This window comes from Prionailurus viverrinus, chromosome D1 (assembly GCF_022837055.1).
Source record: "Prionailurus viverrinus isolate Anna chromosome D1, UM_Priviv_1.0, whole genome shotgun sequence".
NCBI lineage: Eukaryota > Metazoa > Chordata > Mammalia > Carnivora > Felidae > Prionailurus > Prionailurus viverrinus.
The window spans coordinates 76,553,402-76,573,669 of NC_062570.1; the positions used below are offsets into that span (position 1 = coordinate 76,553,402).

Here is a 20,268-nt window from a genome sequence, read left to right on the forward strand (position 1 = left end):
CATGCTTTTGGAGGTTTTCCAGACTTTTTCCTGTGGTTGATTTCAAGCTTCATGGCATTGTGGTCTGAAAGTAAGCATGGTATAATTTCAATTCTTGTAAACTTATGAAGGGCTGTTTTGTGACCCAGTATATGATCTATCTTGGAGAATGTTCCATGTGCACTCGAGAAGAAAGTATATTCTGTTGCTTTGGGATGCAGAGTTCTAAATATATCTGTCAAGTCCATCTGATCCAATGTCTCATTCAGAGACCTTGTTTCTTTATTGACCGTGTGTCTAGATGATCTATCCATTTCTGTAAGTGGTGTATTAAAGTCCCCTGCAATTACCACATTCTTATCAATAAGGTTGCTTATGTTTATGAGTAATTGTTTTATATATTTGGGGGCTCCGGTATTCGGTGCATAGACATTTATAATTGTTAGCTCTTCCTGATGGATAGACCCTGTAACTATTATATAATGTCCTTCTTCATCTCTTGTTACAGCCTTTAATTTAAAGTCTAGTTTGTCTGATATAAGTATGGCTACTCCAGCTTTCTTTTGGCTTCCAGTCGCATGATAAATAGTTCTCCATCCCCTCACTCTCAATCTAAAGGTGTCCTCAGGTCTAAAATGAGTCTCTTGTAGACAGCAAATAGATGGGTCTTGTTTTTTTATCCATTCTGATACCCTATGTCTTTTGGTTGGCGCATTTAATCCATTTACATTCAGTGTTATTATAGAAAGATACGGGTTTAGAGTCATTGTGATGTCTGTATGTTTTATGCTTATAGTGATGTCTCTGGGACTTTGTCTCACAGGGTCCCCCTTAGGATCTCTTGTAGGGCTGGTTTAGTGGTGACAAATTCCTTCAGTTTTTGTTTGTTTGGGAAGACCTTTATCTCTCCTTCTATTCTAAATGACAGACTTGCTGGATAAAGGATTCTCGGCTGCATATTTTTTCTGTCTAGCACCCTGAAAATCTCGTGCCAATTCTTTCTGGCCTGCCAAGTTTCAAAAGAGAGATCAGTCACGAGTCTTATAGGTCTCCCTTTATATGTGAGGGCACGTTTACCCCTTGCTGCTTTCAGAATTTTCTCTTTATCCTTGTATTTTGCCAGTTTCACTATGATATGTCGTGCAGAAGATCGATTCAAGTTATGTCTGAAGGGAGTTCTCTGTGCCTCTTGGATTTCAATGCCTTTTTCCTTCCCCAGTTCAGGGAAGTTCTCAGCTATTATTTCTTCAAGTACCCCTTCAGCACCTTTCCCTCTCTCTTCCTCCTCTGGGATACCAATTATGCGTATATTATTTCTTTTTAGTGTATCACTTAATTCTGTAATTTTCCCCTCGTACTCCTGGATTTTTTTATCTCTCTTTTTCTCAACTTCCTCTTTTTCCATAACTTTATCTTCTAGTTCACCTATTCTCTCCTCTGCCTCTTCAAGCCGAGCTGTGGTGGTTTCCATTTTGTTATGCATTTCGTTTAAAGCGTTTTTCAGCTCCTCGTGACTGTTCCTTAGTCCCTTGATCTCTGTAGCAAGAGATTCTCTGCTGTCCTGTATACTGTTTTCAAGCCCAGCGATTAATTTTATGACTATTATTCTAAATTCACTTTCTGTTATATTATTTAAATCCTTTTTGATCAGCTCATTAGCTGTTGTTATTTCCTGGAGATTCTTCTGAGGGGAGTTCTTCCGCTTGGTCATTTTGGATAGTCCCTGGCGTGGTGAGGACCTGCAGGGCACTTCCCCTGTGCTGTGGTGTATAACTGGAGTTGGTGGGCGGGGCCGCAGTCAGACCTGATGTCTGCCCCCAGCCCACCGCTGGGGCCACAGTCAGACTGGTGTGTGCCTTCTCTTCCCCTCTCCTAGGGGTGGGATTCACTGTGGGGTGGTGTGGCTCGTCTGGGCTACTTGCACCCTGCCAGGCTTGTGATGCTGGGGATCTGGCGTATTAGCTGGGGTGGGTAGGCAAGGTGCTCGGGGGCAGGAGGGGCAGGCTTAGATCGCTTCTCCTTAGGTGATCCACTTCAGGAGGGGCCCCTCTTCCGTGGGCCTCTCGTCTGCGTTTGGCTCCCTCGACTCTGTTCTGCTGATCCTCTGGCGGTTTTCTGGGTTATTTAGGCAGGTGTAGATGGAATCTAAGTGATCAGCAGGACGTGCGGTGAGCCCAGCGTCCTCCTAAGCCGCCATCTTGCCGCAACTCTCAGGACCCAGGTTTATTACATCTAATGACCTTAGTACCCAGTAAGATCTCAGAATTCTCTACTGGATCATGTGCAACTTACGTGGATAAGGCACACTCTCTCTTAACTGCCTAGTCTTGGTCCTCCAAGTTACCTCTGCTTATGTTTTATTGGTGACAGGTAGGCATGTGGTCCCTACAGATTTGGAGGGACTGGGGAATTGCCTGGTGTGTGCCAGGGAGAAAGGTGAGGTGTGAATCTTAGTTATGCCTGTTGTATATGCCCTCTCCTCTTCTCCCTTGCAAGCTGCTAAGGAGCCTGGAGCCTAAGCATTACCAGAAAAATCCAGGGGAGAATGAAACTAGCTGAGCAACTAATTATTCATTTTCTTTTAAAGTTGATCAGTTTGCAGAATAGTGATGAATTACAGAAATCTAGACAAGAGCTGGATCCTAACAATTTCTTAGTTCAGTGGTTTCAGATTGTTTTTGGAAGCAGATTTCTTTTATCTAAACTAAATCTTATGGGGAAACTCCAAATTATACAACGGAGAGTGAAGTTTCTCTGATGCTCAATCCATTCTCTGTGTCTTAGACACCCTAAGTCTTTTCTCAAGGAATCCTGGGGTGTTGTGGATCAGATCTGATCATTTAACAGGTAGGAGAAACCGAGGGGCAGGGACACAACTGCCAAAGATTTTATGGTTTGAAGCAGGTGTAAGGTTGAAATCAAGTCTTGGTAGCCTTGGGCCCGTGTTCTTTGCAATATTACTTATGCTATTGCCCTTTTTTTTTTTTTTTTTTTTTTAAAGTACACAGAGTCCTTGAGACTCCTGGCCTGAGGTAGGGCACTATACCTTCCTGGTATTTTTGGCAGCTTCTCTTCATTATCCCAGCAGTTGGCAAAGAGCCAGAAGAGGGAAGTGAGCTTCTGTGTGAACACCCATGGAATTTGTTCCTTGTGATAAATTTCTCATGGCATGAGGAAATGGTGTCTTGCACTTGAATCTGCAGAGGGATTCTTTAGCTGGATGGGACATTCTGGGACCAAGGACAGAGGAGCTGAGTCTTCCTGAATTCTCTGCCCTCTGGCTTTGATAGGATCATACAGTTGTACCTGGAGAGGAGCACAGTGTGGTGAGAAGAGCATGAATCTTGGAACTAAGTAGACCTGGATTTGAATCTTAGGAGTTACATGACTTTGGGCAAGGTACTTTGTCAGTTTGAACCTTTTGTTTTTACCTTAAAATGTGAATTTCGTAAGTACCATTTAAGACTGTTGGCAAAATGAGAGGTGGTAATACATGTAAAACCTCTCAGATAGTAGAAAGTGATGGGGTGTTGCCATTGAGAGCATCCACTTTTATGTCTACCAGACTGGGGGTCAAGTCCTAGTTCTGCCACTTACAGCTGTATGAACTTCAAATCTTAAATTTCTTTTGTTTAATAAAAATGGACCTCAGTATAAGTTTTGGGGGAAAAGGATAAAAAGTTTAATAAAAGTAACTTGGCTGATCTTGATAGATGTTAATTGGAATTATTCCTGTTTTTTTTCCCCTCAAAATAGCATGAAATTCAGGTAGTCTTGTAAAACTTCGGTTTATAGTAACTATGTTCATAATACTCACCGGTGACTTTTAGAGAATTATACAGATGGTGGATAGGGTCTGTCTAAGTAGGGCAAGGGCTTAAGTTTAAAAAAAAATTTAGCTGTGTAAATACAGGATGGGAATGCTTACCTTCATAACATCAGTTTCATAACATTTTGTATGAAATGGTTTGCAGGGTTAGATGTAAATGTTATTCGCATGCACTTATAGTTGTGGACAGCCCAGAGAGTGTCTGCATTGCTGGATGCTCCATTGAAGAGGGAAAAGGATTCATTTTACTGTAGCTAAAGCATGATGACCAACACGGGGAAGGATCTGGGAAGAGGAGTAAGGCAGAGAATGTATGTCCAGGAGGGCCTTGTTGTCTAGGTCGGGAGTCTAAGGAAGCTGCTAGGGATGTTCAGTCTGAAAGAACTCAGTAGTGAATGTCCTTGCTGTTTTCAACTATTTGAAGGATGATAAACAGACTTTTCTGGGAGCCGAGAGAGTTCATTGGCTGAGTACTTGGCTGAGGTCAAAGGCTAAGGGGAGAAGTGCTGCTTAGAAGTCTGGCAGGTGATTTTTTTTTTTTTTTTTATCAGTCATATAGCTGTCCCCTCCCCCAAATCCACAGAAGACCTTCACGCGCTTGAGGCCTGAAGAAAGAGGACTGGTCAGGGGCCGTGAGCTTACTCGACTCTTGTTTGTATGATTACCTCCAGTGCCCTTCTTCTCCCTGCCAGCACAGCAGCCTCTAACTGCTGCTTCCGTCAACCCTAACCGGATGGCCAGGAAGTAAAGCAACACCTGGTATACTTGACTGTAGAGCTGCTTAAGCTTTAACATGCACATGAATCCTCTGGGGATCTTAGTAAAATGGAGATTGAGTCACACAGGTCTTGGTTGGGGCCAGTCTGAATTTCCACTGGTGGTGATGATGCTGGTCTATGGTCCATGCTTTGAATGACAAGGCTCTACTGCAACTCATGACTCTTCCCTGCAGGCTACCTCCAGGTGTCTTTAGGCCAAATGACCCCCTCCTAGGTGCTCTGAGGACTAAGTCCCACACCTCTGTTAGCAGAGGGTTACTGTCTGGAAATAGTGCTGTATTCCCCTCCCAGCACCCACAAAACCATCTTACCCAGATAGAACTTAGCCTTCCAGTCTCCTTGTCATGTGTAGGACCACTTTAGCAGTTATCTGATGTATTTGAAAAAAACAAAAAAGCCAAAAAAAACCAAAAACATGGTCTTGACTTCATCCACACTGTTGGAAATCTAGCACTTCCTGAATGTGTGCATTATGCTGCCAGAAACCTTACCCTAAGAACCAAGTATCCATTTGCCTAACCATCAAGCAGATTTCTTCTCTTTTAGCTGTATGTGGAGATTACCCTGAGGTAACAGCTTGCTGTAGTACTTTGTAAAGTAATCTTTAAAAGGTATGCGTATAATGAGCCCTTGCTCAATGAAGCCATAACCCCAGGAATATTGATTGAAGCTAGTTAAATATATCTGCCTCCCTTTGTCTTTTTCTTTTTTTTTTATTCTATCAGACGATCTATAGGAGGATTCTAAGTCTTTGACATCCTTTTTAAGGTCCTGTCCCTTCCTGCAGCAGTGGCTTACTGGTCAAAGTGAAGTAATTGAGAGATGTCTCATGACGATCTTGGTGAGGTCTCTTATACAAAATCGTGTTGCTTTTCTATTCAGAAACTGGCCTTGGGTAAGGAACTTAGTATCCCTGATCACATGTGAACTCCTCTGCAGAAAGGAGATAAAGATACTAACCTTGAAGAAATTAAATGAGATGATGTTTATGAAAGCAGTTGGTCCATTCCTGGCATATGAAATGAAATGACAGCTTCCTTTGTCTTCCATTTGTTTCTAACTTTTGTATGAGGGACACATTTTATTTCCTTTTTTGCTAGTCTGAAAGCATCTTCCGAACAGGATCTATATTTTAAATCCTTTTTTAGCCCTTTACTATGTGTTCAGTAACAAAATGTTGAATAAATTAATGAATGACCAGATGATCTCTAAGGTCTTGCTGACCTTTTAAATTCTCTGATTTTGATTCTTTTAGTGTTCTGGCTGCTTAGAAGCAATTTGGAGAATTCCCTTAAGATGAATGTCTTCCATGTTAAGGATTTTCTTTTTTGCAGTTTTATAAAATATGTATTATATTATTACTAATAAGTATGTACCTGGGCTCAGGAGCTGGCTGCAATAGTAAAAGTAACCTCTTGAATTTACGACCTTGGGCCTGATTCTTTGTCTAGTATGAATTGGGTAGGTCAGAGTCTAGTCTGCCAGCACTGCTCTCTTGGGAGGATCCCTGTGAAAGATGAGCAAGAAATATACATTTGTTATTGTCATATGATTTGGGAGTCTCTCATTATAGAGGCTGAATTTCAGATCTATTCATTTTGGTGCTCATAGAAGATGTTTTTTTGTGTGTGTGTTTTAGATTAAATTATGATCTGGCTAGTGGGGTCAGGCCAACTCAGCTAATTAGAGGAGAAACAGTAGGTCCTTTTGAATGTAGGGATGGTACCTGGCTACCTACATAGGCAGGTATTTCTTGAGTTGTCTGTACGAATTGCTGACAGACCATGCCAGTTGAGGCCATCTTTACTACTGTCATTGTGCCTCTGAGATGGACAGCAGGCTGGTAGAAAAATGCATGTCAGATTTAGACCCGAATTTAAATCCTGGTAGGTACATTCTAGAACCTCAGTTTCTTAGGGATGCTATCGGCCTTTTAGGTTTGTCAGGGTGATGAGTTAGATAGTATATGTTAAATGCCTAGTGCAATGCCTCGCAGTGAGATTAGGCTTGATGTAATGATGGTGATGCATTTCAGAAGAGGTTTGGACTCAAAGTATCAGCCCTGGAGCATGTCTGGAAGGAATGTCCCAAACTTGACTGCTGCATTTTATGACAAAAGTGCAGACTGCAGTGGTGATGCTGAGTTTTTCATGGATCTGGAGAATGTGACAACAATCTGGGGAGAGAAAAGACTCAATTGCCTGTTTCCTGACATGATAATTTGAGATACTGTCCATATGTGAGTAGCTTCAGCCACTCTTCCCCTACTCCATTACATAGGAACTGTTGTCCACTTAAGGCTTTTTGTCTAGGGGGCAATGTGTTTAGTAATGTTGTCTTATCTGAATTTATTTCAGTTCCTGATACCCAACCTCACTTCTGTTTTCCTTTAATTCTTAAAAAAGTAGAGGAACCAGAAATAAAATGAAGCATCATTAAGCCCATTTCACATGAGTGGCCTTTTTTAGACAGTTGAGGGTTCTGAACTGTACCTTTAAGTGTTGGAGAGATCTTGCACCAAGCTTTGCTAATTAGCTTGTGGCCTGTCAAGTCAGAGTGGATCAAACAGTCTCTGGTCCAGAGGCTCAGGGTGTCACTGTGAGGTTCTCCAATGATAGGTGAATTTGATTCCATGCAGTACAAGTGGTTTTTAGTTATTAGATCTTTGTATCCTGTTTAGCTAATTTTAGATTCTGAGAAACTGGGTGGTGAGTTTGTGAGTAGGGAGGATTGATAACTGTGGGATCCAGAAGTAAAAACAAACATATTTTTGTTAACTCTCCATACAGCTATTTTGAACTAGAGAGCAGTGGTCTGAGGGATGAGATCCGATATCACTATATACATAACGGGAAGCCCAGGACCGAGGCGCTTCCATACCGGATGGCAGATGGACAGTGGCACAAGGTCGCTTTGTCAATTAGTGCCTCTCATCTCCTGCTCCACGTCGACTGCAACAGGTATGTCTGTGCTTTTGTTCTTCTGTGATTCTGTCCTTGAAAACGAGCAGTGGGAAGGGGAAAAATATCAAACCCCTCCAGGCCTTGCTGGGAAATAAAAAAACAAGGGACCCTGATTGTAATTTAACCTACCAAATGGGCCATTAGATGTGCTGAAATGACCAACTGTAATATGCTAAGAAAACAGTTCATTAAGATGAAACAGTATCCTGTGATTAGGAACAAATGTACAAAAGGTTGATTACAGATTGGGGAATATTAAGTGCACCTCCGTGTACTCCAGGCACCAGCTGAAATTCCATGGAGCTGTGCTCACAGTTAACTGTGATATATTGTTGTTGAGTTCGTTCCACTTGGAGGCAAATAAGCCATTCTACCTTAGAATGAATCTGAGAAGCCTGTGCCACTGAAGCAGCTAATTCTATTTCACTTCATCAAGCACAGCTTTGCTTAAATATCTTTTTCAAAATGGAGGCTTCTTAAAGAGGCTGTGCTTTTTGAATCTTTTGGAATTAATGCCATCCATCCTCTGCAGAGGAATGAGCCTTTCAGTTTGCCAGAGGATGGCAAGACTTTGTAACATCTGGGGGATTTCATCGGGCATTGTGAACTGGGGTGGGAAGGAGATCTTGTCCCCCATGTATGTCACTGGAGTCAGGTTTGCTTCCAGCTGAAGAAAGACTGATGGTGTCTGTCGGATCATTTGCGGCTGGACAACTGGTGAATGGTGGTCAAGGGGAATGTTTTGACCTCTCTAGAATCCACTGAAAATCCCTGTGGATAGTGATGTTACAGAGAATATTTTTGCATTGTGAGCAGTGCCCATGAATTGTTGATTCTTGTTAATGATACAAAAAGTTAACTTGTTCCATTAGGCCCAGGATAAGGAACAGGCATGTGGGGAACAAACTACCTTCTGGGACCAAACAGGAGGAAGAATAATCCAAGGTTAATCAGCTCCAGACTACAATTCTAATGAGGGGGTATTTGAATGTACTTATAATTATAGCTCTGCAGTCTGTTTTGGAAGAGGACCTGGAAGGGGAGAAAACAAATTAATGCCAGGCTTAAGGGATGTTCTGCCATCTTGAATTAGTCTTGGTCTATTTTGATTTGCTGAAGATGTTTGTGGCCTTGAGAAGAATTGTGGCTTCAACCAGATTACAATAAGTTTGCCTGGATAAATTTTCATAGAAACAACTTGTTCCTTGTGACCCTATTGTCCTAACTTGGGGAGCCGGCATAAAGCCAGCCCTCAGCCATCATCATGTCCATTTCCACCTTCAAGAGCTCATTGGTGGGATGCTTGGGTGACTCAGTCACTGTTAAGCATCTGACTTCGGCTCAGGTCATGATCTCACGGTTTGGTTTGTGGGTTCAAGCCCTGTGTCAGGCTCTGTGCTGACTGCTTAGAGCCTGGGGGCCTGCTTCAGATTATCTATCTCCCTCTCACTCTCCCCCTCTCCTGCTCATGCCCTGTCTCTCTTTCAAAAATGAATAAATGTAAAAAAATAAAAATAAAAAAGAGCTCATTGGCTACTTATTTTCTAGAAGTTAGGTAGTAGCATTCTTGTTGCTGCCCCCCAGCCCCCACCTGTATTGCTGCCCAAATGGTAGAGCAGAAGGGCCCTGGATGTCCTATGCCACAGGTCAGAAAGAGGCCACAAAGCTCTAGTTTAGTAATTCCCACCTGAACAGTCTGGGAGACATTGCTGGTTTCTTGCTATGCAATTTTTTGCTTCTGCCTTCCAAAAGTGTTTTTTTCTTTTTTTAATATAATTTATTGTCAAATTGGTTTCCATACAACACCCAGTGCTCCTCCCTCCTTCCAAAAGTTTTATCTGTTTTTCTAATATTATCTCTGGAGGAGAAAAAAGAAGAAAGGATAGATCTCTGCTAATCTAAAGTTTCACACCTTCACAGATACTCTGGTTCCTATGAAATACTCTTTTCTGACATCCTTAGCCACTTGCCTGCTCTGAATTTGGGGAAGTTAATTTCTTTTCATCTCCATTTTTAAATTTCTAAACTAGGATAATACCTATTTGTAGATGGGAGTGCTAAATGAGATAATCCACATAAGGTGCTCTGAAGTGGTGCTTCATCTTTGCTCAGGGTGATGTTTGTTGTGGATTCTGCACGTTTATGGTACCTCTTTGTCTCCAAACTTTCAGCCACTGTATGTCCTTCTTGGCTACCTTGGCCCTTTTAAGAGGAAAGTGGGTAGAGGATGGGAGAGCTGGAGCCCCCAATAGTCTATAGGGTCATTCTCATTTATAAGGAATGGACTGAGGGGGATGCTGAATATTCCTTTCCTTCTCTTGAAAATTTTCATACTTTGGTTCATGACCTAACATGTCCTTTATGTAAGATCTTGGAAGGAGAATGTAAAGTTGTTTGCCTGTTAATGATTCATGGGCTCAAACACAAATGAGGCTTTTAGATAGATCGGGAGAAAGAAAGACCCAGAACAACTGGGCCACAGGAGAGGTTAAAAACTGATTTTTGGTATAGTTCCCAAAGCTGATGGCATGTAAGAAGTTTTGGGGACTTTTAAAAAAGATGGAGTTACCAGGCCCCATCTTTGATCTGTTGGATCAGATTCCCTGAGGGTGGAAATGTCTAAAAAGCTATATTTTTAACAGGCTTTCCATTTGGCTCTTATGCAGGTGGTCTAGCTTTGGTAAATGGAGTGGTATTTCACAACCACTGGTTTAGGTGGAAGGGGAGAAAGCTGGAGAAGAGGCTAGGCTGCATTGAATACATGAGAGATCCTAGAAAACCAAGTACCTGCAGCAGAGCCCTCAGGAAAGAAGAAAAGATTAAGGAAAGAGGGCACTGTCTAGTGAATAACATAGGCTTACCTTCTTCACAAGTTTCTTCTTAGCACTAGCTGATTCTAGAGTGGCAAATGCCCTGGTCCATTTATCATGATACTGGTCTACCACTTCTATAGGCCACTCTCACAGAGAGTGAATGTCACAAAGGCTGATTTTTACTCCTGAAACTATTCATTTCATACTACCTGAGATTATTTTGGGTTGCTTTTCCCCTTAGAGTTACACTTTTTTCTCAACCTGTTACCCACTAGAGTTCTGCTGGTTAAGTGACAAACAGTGATGTGGTAACATTTATTGAGTGTTGACTTGTGCCAGGCACAGTGCTAAGCTTTTATGTAGGTTAATTCATCCCATACTCATGCTGTTTCTTTCTTGTTTTCAAATGATAGACCAGAGATTACATTATAAGTCTGCAGCTCTGCTTCTAGTAAGTGGTTGTACTGGGATTTGGAATGAAGTCTGATTCAGGAGTGTTCTAACTGCTAGATCATTTAGCCCAACGTGGAGGACCATGGCACTGGACTTGGAAGCTGAGGGAAGTCCAGAGCCTGGTTCAATGTGATCAGTTTGCTCTCTTTTGGTATTTCCCTCCCACACATCTTACGTTGCTGATATTGGAGTTGTTTGGTAGGATACAGAATCTTCCTGATAGAACCCATTGCATTGGCATGGGGGAAGGGACCTGTTTTTATTGAATACTACAGACTAGGTAACATGCTGGGCATAATATTTCTTAGGATATTAATGTGGGGACAATTTATTAGACCTGTTGAACAAGTTTGGAATTAGAACGGCTCAGAGATACATAACTTAAAACTTTGAACCAAGATCTAACTCCCAAGCCTTTCTGTCCCTCCACGCCACCTCTGTAAAGTGTTAATGACCTGTACTTCCCAGGACATAGTCACAACCACATTAGGGAGTCTTCTGAGGGGAGAAATGCTCCAAAATTTTCTGGACCATAAAGACATTTGAAATAGGAAGATTTCCCTGGCAATTTTATTGCTCTGAAGAAGTGGTATGTGGTGAGATTTTCCACCCTTTTTAGCTTAGAATTGAGAAACAGCCTTTTCAGACCTAATTACATTAATTGTCACAAGAGAAGTGACTGCTATTTTAGTTGGTGGCTTAACACTTCCTGCTTGCTTCGGAGAGTTAGTTTTCTTCCTGCTTTAGCTGTTGAGCTAGAAGCTCCCAAAGTATGGGTAGCAGATTACCTCAAGCTAGAAACAGAAAAGGAACCATTCAGTTGGGCGGCTAGCCTGATTATCTCCATTGCCTTGGGTTTTTCTCCAGCTGCCTTTATATTAATAGCTGCCAACAAAGACAAGAATGAGGCCTGTACTAACCTTCCTCAGATTGTCTCATTCCATTCTCCTTTCACCCTGTGGCCTGTTCCCATTACTCCGAGCCCTGAATCCACTGACATCTGGGATTCAGTGCATAAGCATTCTGTTCACCACAGAAGACTTTCCTCCCCTTTGTTTGGTAACTTTTAACTTTCAGTCAACCTATCAAATTAATGTATTGGACACACTCTCTGCCAGGCTGTGGAGGATACAAAGAAATAAGAGTCCTAGCCGTTGAAAGTTCATGGCTTATTCACTCACTTTTAATTCTGAAACCACTAGGGCCCCCCACAGTGATTGGGCCTGGCCTCCAGATATCAGAGAAAGCATAGACTTGGACTGAAACCCTATTAGCAGGCTGATTGGACAACTCCTAATAGCAGTTGAACAGTGGAGAGAACTGAAAAAAGTCATTCCCAGCATCTTGAAGTGACTGGAGCCGAGCTTCTCAACAGCTGAGGGACAGGCTCGAACGTGTTTATCATTTTAATGGTACATTCACCCAGCACTTTGTGCAATATGCAGGTGTCCCTACTCTAAGCAAACCTCCTGTTGCCTCACAGCTGGAAAAATTTCTCTCACACTGTCATACTGCAACACAGCTCTGAACCCTCACCTCATTGCTTCAGATTTGTACAAGTGTGCACACACGTGTGCAGTGCAGTTGTCACTCTGACAGTGAACATCATGATCATGGTCTAGACAACAAACACACTTAAATTTTTTAACACCTGCTATTTGTTTATTGCAGAGCACATTGAATTTTTGGATACAACTGATCTGGAGCATGCAGAATTTAAAAACTTACTATAAATCACTGAACAAGCCAGTAATTCAACATTTGTGTCTAATATTTCAGAATAACTTCAGGATATGAGCATCTGTTTCTCTAGGTTTTTCATAATGAAGTATGTTTATATGGCATCTTCATTTCAGGGAGCTCCCAAAGAATTTACAAACATCTTATTAAACCTAAATTCCTTAATGTAGTTAAGCCACACGTATAATGTACTACATTGATTTTACAAACATTTTCACTATAGTAAGGAGGGGGAAATTAAGAGATGACCATCAAAGGCTATAGTTTCCAAGAGATCCTGGCCAAGACTCAATCTCTGGCTTTTCAACTGGTACGTTATTCACTTCACAAACTGGAACACATGCGCACAATTTACCAAAATTAAAATAAAATTGAGAAACCAGCATATGCCTCAGGTCCAGCTAACTCATCAGCTCCAGACCTTCTGTCCAGGAAGAGATGGCAAGTAAGCTAGAGAGAGAGGATATTCCTGTGTGCAAATTTTAACAATATCAGGCACCAGTACAAGAGATGTTGTAAGGCAGTTCATGATGGATTGCTGGATTCCTGATGGAGACACTCAGGTCTGGTAGATCACAGGAGGGAGAACTGGGGTGTGGACTGGCCTCTCAGACTCCTCTTACCTTCCCAGGTGAAAATGAGTTACAGTTTCTGCAGCTTTACAGTTTTGCCACTGTATGATCTGATTCTGTATCAGTCACATGAGAATTTGGCTTGGAACAGGGCTCATCTTGAAAGTATTACAAAGCCAGTCATAGTGTCGGTGAGAGAGGAGTGTATATGCATGAGTGTATCAAGTTGAGGGAAAGCTTGCAGAGAGGGCCAGAAAAGGAAGTATGAGAGAGGGGAGGGAAGAAAAGGAAAGGGAGAGCTCTTGTCTGTGTGATGAGGCATATGAGCTCTCTGGCTTAATCTGGACTGAAAGGAATGCTGAATCTTTGTCTTGGTTTTGCCATTTATAAAATGGGATTTCCATGCATTATGCAGGAGTGTGAAATCAGGCCATTTGTGTCTTACATTCCTTGAAGAGTCTTAGTTTGTTCATTCACTCATTTGCCAGGAACTGCACTTGCATCTGTAAAAGGGAAATCATAGTGACTCTTCTAACATAAGATTGTAGGAATGTAGCAAGAGAGTGTATGCAACATCTTGATAATTTCAAGCTGCTTTGTAAACACATAGCATTATGAAACATCAATATATGCCATCATATAGAAAAGATGTTAAAATATATTGGAAAAGAGTGCAGTAAAGTCAGATTTTCACCTGTATAAAAACAGTAGCTCATGTCGCATAGATCAGGGCCTAGTGTGTAATGTGGATCTGTGGTGCAATGTAGGATTTGACATCAATCAGGTCCTTGAAGTTCTCCTGATGGCCACATCTTAGGCAACATTCTCCAACAGTTTTGGTTCCACGGTTGCCAGTGCAGCACAAAAATGGTTTTTACACCAACAGAGTCTCTTCAACAGGTATGAAATTGTAGAATCTCTTTAAAAATAGGTAACTATGGGGCACCCGGCTGGCTCAGTTGGTTAAGCACCTGACTTTGGCTCAGGTCATGATCTCATGGTTCATGAGTTTGAACATCGGGCTCTCTGCTGTTCGCACAGAGCCTGCTTCAGATCCTCTGCACCCCTGTCTGTCTGCCCCTCCCCCGCTTGCACTCTCCAACCCTCAAAAATAAACAAACACTAAAAAGGTAACTATGGTGAATAGGAAAGAAGATATTCCATTGTGATAAAGTCTTTTGTTGATCCTTCAGAATGTGGCATGACATTTTCCCCTTTTTATTTGTTAGGAGGTACAGAAACTTAGTTCCCCCTCCCCTTCTCAGGAGCCAAAATTATCATGGTTTTTATGAGAGGATGTAAAGTCAGGTGAAGTCTCACTGAGTGAGGAAACTCACTTATTAAAATTTCCTAAATAAAATAAAGAGTATGAGTTTTTCTACTTGGAAAATCTGGCTTTTTAGCACAAAAGTGTTCTGCACTGCCAACTTGAGCTGAAAGAGATTGTTAAATTGGTATGACCTCGGAAAGTAGTATAGAGTCTCTGGGCCTCGCCCTTCTAGGTATACAGTGAGGGGCTTGGGGACAGATAATTTTTGGGTTTCCTTCTAACTCTGACCTTCTGCATATCTTTCTGATCTTACCTCATCACAGTATTTAGGGCATATGTTTCTTTTTTTCAATCTTCAGGACCCTGGAGAGCAACTCAGCTTTGCCGTCCTCACAGGCCCCTAGTGTAGTATAAACAAGCAGGGGGCTTGCAATGATCTGGATTGATAAGTGGGTTGACATTGCAGCATGCTGCTGGTGAACACAGACTACTTACCCTAGATGTCCAATCTTTTTTTTCTCACTTGTCTCTTTCCTTGCTGGAATAGATGCTGCATATGCATTTTTAGATGATAAGGGATATTGGCCTTTTGTTCTCTCCTTCTGCTCCTTATTTCTCTGAGTGTTCTACCCAATATGTGACAATCGACAGCCTTTGGGAGGTGCTGGGTGACCTGGCAACGAAGGCCTTGGTAGATCGATGATCTACAAGATAGAGCAGTGCACTGTAGCCAGCAGATGATGTATAGTTATGCTGTTGAAAAACATTTTTCTGAACACTGAAGGGAAAAAAAGCCTTTGCTGCCAGCTTGGAGAAATAATGGGGGAGACTGGATCTAAAGATCCAGGTGGCCAGTGCTGTAGATTCTTTGGCAAACTGGAGAGTAGCTGCTTAATTGTTAGGCAGGTGAGACACTAGGGTATTGGATGCCTCGTTCTGACTGAGCCCCTCACACCTCTACCCATGCTGGTTACCCTGTGGCCTACTCATTCCTACCTTGTTAGGTAGGTTCCAACTTTAATTTTACCTTGTCTTCTAATGAAATCAGTAGCAGACCTATTTCTGATTTTGTCTTCTCAAGAACCTTCATCTTCTGCTCTCATTCCCCAGTGGACTTAATGAACTTGTACTCTGGTGTTTTTTAGATTTATAAATGGAGAAGACTGAAAAGGAATACAGTAGAACCTACCCCTTATTTGGTAGTTTGTTGGCTACATGAGGCTATAAGTAGATTGACAAGAAGGCACTTTATTGCATACATAGACCTAAGATGTATTAGAATAGAGAGGGAAATAGGACTTCATTTCCAACTTCAGTGATTTCATCTACATGCCTTCAGACACATCCTGAATTGTCGTTGTATTGCATGGACAGGGGTCTATACCAGATAAATGGAAGGGGAAATAGGCTACAAGAGAAATAAATGTTTTCTTGTAGGAAAAATATTGATGCTTGCATCTTTATCATTACAATTTTATTGTCTGTTTGGTGGATATGCGTAGTTATTTTTTAAAAAGGAAAGCAAGGAGAGAAAAGTCAAACTAGAACAATACATGTGATGGAAGGAACCTTGTCTTTTTAAAGAATACATTTATATATTGTCTCTGTTCCTCTTAGGATTCACTCGTTGGAATAGAGCATTGGGGAATAAAAAATGTATGAGCCATGAGGACTTTTTACTTAAAAATATTGCGTTAGTTTTTTAGTTAGACCAGGGGTACTGATGTGGTCATTGAAAAGAATGGCTTTTCTACACTGTTGTAAGGACATTCTTCTATCTTTTTGGAAACTCAATGCTAAACAGCAGCCAGGGTGGTTGGATAGAAGGAAACAGATGTATAGTTGTGCCTGTTTGGTGGCTTAAAAAAATTTAATGTTTATTTGTTTTTGAGAGAGAGAGACAGACAGAGCATGAGCAGGCGAGGGGCAGAGAGAGAGGGAGACACAGAATCCAAAGCAGGCTCCACGCTCCCAGCTGTCAGCACACAGCCTGACGTGGGGCTCAGACTCACAAACTGTGAGATCATGACCTGAGCCGAAGTTGGACAGTCAACCAACTGAGCCATCCAGGCACCCCTGGTTGCTTTTTTATAGGGGGTATGGCAGGAGTGGGAGTGTCGTGTGAGGATGACACAGCTTACAGGGAAAATGTTTCTGCACATTGTTTTCCCTGTTCTAACCCCAAATTCTGTTGACTTTGTCCCTCAGCTCATCCTTCTTAATTTCTTGTGAGTTTCTACCACCAGGAGTTCCAGAGTCACTAAGCCAGTTGCTTAATGTGCCTGGACCCTCACCTGAAGGTTTTGCTGGGCAATTAGAGTGGAAATAATTCCCCTTCTCTTTAGAGGACCTGTTGTGTGATGCTTTCTGTAACTCTTCCTCAGCAATGTCATGCTGCATCTCTACTCGTTAGAGTCTATTAGTCTGAGGATATAACTTTCCTGACAGCAAACTCCACACACTCAAACTTACAGGCTTGGCATTGGGGCTATCAGCTGGCTTCGTTGGGATACTCAGAATGCCCGTATTAATCAGAATGGAATTTTATTTCCACCAGAGGTAGGTAGCTCCAGGCTGTGACATCTTGGTACATTCTCAGCATAATACTTGACTCACTCATTCACTCAGTGCACTTTTGCTAATACCTGCTCTCCAGGTCTGATGCCATCTTTGAAGGACAGGCAAAAGAAAAAGCTGGGGAATGTACAATTCATATTTCTTGAATTCTTTGACATTTTAGCCTCAGAGGTTCAGTGCCGTGGTGCGGGAAGCTCAGACTGCTTCATCATTAGCGAGTTGAGGTTAGTGTTTCATATTTCTTTAGAGCTGATTCCTGTATTCATTTGTTCTTCAATATAACCCTCTGAAGCAGACATTGCATCTTATAGTTGGGGACTTTGGAGGTGCTGAGAATAGAAGTGACTCATCCAGGAGTATACAGGAAGTCTGTGCAGACTGGAGCCTGGGTATAGAGGTCCTTTCTTATTTCTTCAGGGAGCTTATTCCAAATGAAAACTTTCCGTTTTTTCCCTCCTTTTTCTTTCTTTCTTTTTTTAAAAAAATTTTTTAATGTTTACTTATTTTTGAGGCAGAGGGAGACAGAGTGCGAGTGGGGGAGGGGCAGAGAGAGAGGGAGATACAGAATCTAAAACAGGCTCCAGGCTTTGAGCTGTCAGCACAGAGCCTGATGCGGGGCTTGAACCCACAAACCATGAGATCATGACCTGAGCCGAAGTCGGACGCTTAACCGACTGAGCAACCCAGGCGCCCCTTTCTTTTTTCAAACACCCCTTGTGACAAGAGAAAACTTTTAACTTCTCACAGAAAAAGTACAATGTATCCCATTTATAAACTGAAGAAAACAAAGGCCAAGTTTTATGTGCTACTTTCTAAGACCGAGGTAGTGGTCACCTCCCAGGGCCACTTCCCTGTTGGACCAAAATCTGTCTTGTACATTCTAACCACTCTTGGTCTTCAGACTCTTGAAGGCTTCTGTGGTTCTGTTTTTAGATTTAAAGACTCTCCTTCCTTCTTGGAATCTGAATGTTCATAGGTTTGTGGTTTCAATACCACAGAGATGATACTGGGTCAGCCCTTCGAATGGCCCATCATCCTCTTATGATTTGTATGAGTTGCATGAACCTCTGTGCTAATGGCCAAGGACCTAATCTTAAATCATGACTGACTGCAAATGAGCCATTTGGCCATTTCTTCAAATGTGCGAGAGATGAATTACAGGAGTTCCCAGTGTTACATGGGTGGTTTTGTACTGTTTCAATATAAATTCTGATATTCACAATTTCAAGGTAATATACTCTGTGTTCCTTAAGGTGACTTTGCAATCACAGGTCTCATTAAAAACCACTGGAAATGAAATAGAGAGTTGGGTGGGGGACCCCCATTAAGAGGACTTATGTCATTATTGCTACTTTTATTAGTATCAAATTAGATACATACTGGAGCCTGCAGGAGCTAATAAGAGGGAGGCACAGGATGTAGGTGAGCACATTGAATTCAGAGTAATTTTCACAGATAGCAATTTTTCGTAGACATTAGGGTGATACTTAAGGACTTCGCTTTGCAAACCTGATTACCATTGTCCCTAACATGTAGGTAAGTGCATGTAATGACCTCCTGTAACTTTTAAGATAAAAGTCACAATCCTTAATATAGCTTTCAGAAATTTTACTTGGTTTGGCCCAAGTTTCCCTCCTTAGTTTCCTCTTGCATTGCTTTTTCCCACTTCTCAGACCTCAGTTTCTTTCAGTTCCTTAAGGGAACCGTATTCATTTATGCCACAGGATCCTGTACATGGCATTTCTAGAATATGAAGCTAAATCCTACTTACCTTTAATCTTTAGGACAAAAGTAGTCTCTTGTGTTTTATACTTGGGCCATAAATAGTGCTCATTTTCCTGCAGAGTGGTTTTTGGTCATTTGATTGATGTCTGCTTTTCCCACAGGCTGTAAGCACCCTGAGAACTCCCCACTGTATCACCAGTACATATTATACAGCTGTCATGTAATCAGTCAACAAATACTTGTGATACCTGAATAATGAATAAATGGAAGAGTTCTGGTTTAGGGGTCTGCATTTGTGGCTTCTGACCTGTGATCTTAGCCTTCTAAATGGTTCCATTAGTTAAGTCTCCTTGTTCTTCACCTCAGTCTCTGTGCAGTATGGGCATTGTTTCTACCCAGTCTGCTTGTACAGGGTAATAGGGAGGATCCAGTGAGAACCTTCATGGGAATGTGTATTGTAAATTTCAATGTGTTTTGTAAATATTGGGCACAGGGAATGGGGAAGATGAAGTAATCCTCGAATTTCTGCTTTGAACTTGGGAGGATTATTCTTTTCTAGAGGAAGGCAGTTAATCTATAAAAAGGCTTTTGGTGATTTCCTGGTCTGATTCACAGCACAAGGTTGAACCATGTCTCACTCTCAAGTTGAATTTACATGTGTCCTGTGTCTGCAGGAGCTCTGGCAGGCTTGAATGAGTGTAGGTGATTTACAGATAGGGTATGAACGTAAACCCATCACAGGTAGGATTAAGGGCCAATGTGCCCCTTCTGCTGGAGAGCAAACACAGTTGGGTGGTACATGTGTGTGTCCTGTAAGGTTGCTGTATCACCATTATAAAATTCTGTGGAACTCCTTTTTGAAACTGCATTTAAAGCTTGCGATAAGGGCCTCCTATCAAGCCTGTTAAATTAAGCCCTTTGGGCAGGGTTTCGTGAGTATTTCTCTTTTTCTTTTTAATGAGTATTTTATGCTATTTTGGTATAGACTTATTGTGAAGCTCAACAGATTTTTTTCTTCAATTTTTTAAATTATAAAAGGTGCTTGCCAGATTCACAAAATAAAACGTGTAAGAAGCTATGTGGACAGAAATTCTAGGCAACCATATGAAGGTTGGTGTGAAAATTTACAGAATAGGCATTTTTTAGCTTTATACGATGGAATATCTGATAAATATATCAATGCATTTCTTGTATAAACTACATGATCTGTTATAGTAGTGAATAATAAAAACAGGCGCAAGCTACTTACAACCCTACAATACTTACCACCCTGTCCTTAATTCTGTTGCATAGTGGTGATCATTAACTGTTATATTTGCATTCTCTAGATTTTTTTCTTTGCCTATACAAGCATTTTTCCTCCATGATGAGATAGCACTGTATGCACCGTTCTTCACTTTGTGTTATCACTGAACAGAGTAAACCCTTGCTGCATCACAGGTGTGGAGAGGAACGTATTCAGGAGGAATTAGGGCTGCTTTGTTTCTTGTGCCTTGGCAGTTCTGAGCTTTGGCAAAGTATGCAGCAGTATTCACCTGTAGGTCTGTAGCCTCCTGCTTTGGGCTGTA

At 41.7% G+C, this 20,268-nt stretch overlaps 1 protein-coding gene across 1 annotated transcript in view; it reads left to right on the top strand.

The window, feature by feature from the left end:
* The window catches only part of NELL1 (neural EGFL like 1), a 416,591-nt gene that overhangs the window by 125,188 nt on the left and 271,135 nt on the right, over window positions 1–20,268 (top strand). The window contains exon 4 of the mRNA XM_047823242.1: window positions 7,377–7,547. Within this exon, the coding sequence (XP_047679198.1) occupies window positions 7,377–7,547 (171 nt within the window). The remainder of the gene's footprint in view (window positions 1–7,376; window positions 7,548–20,268) is intronic.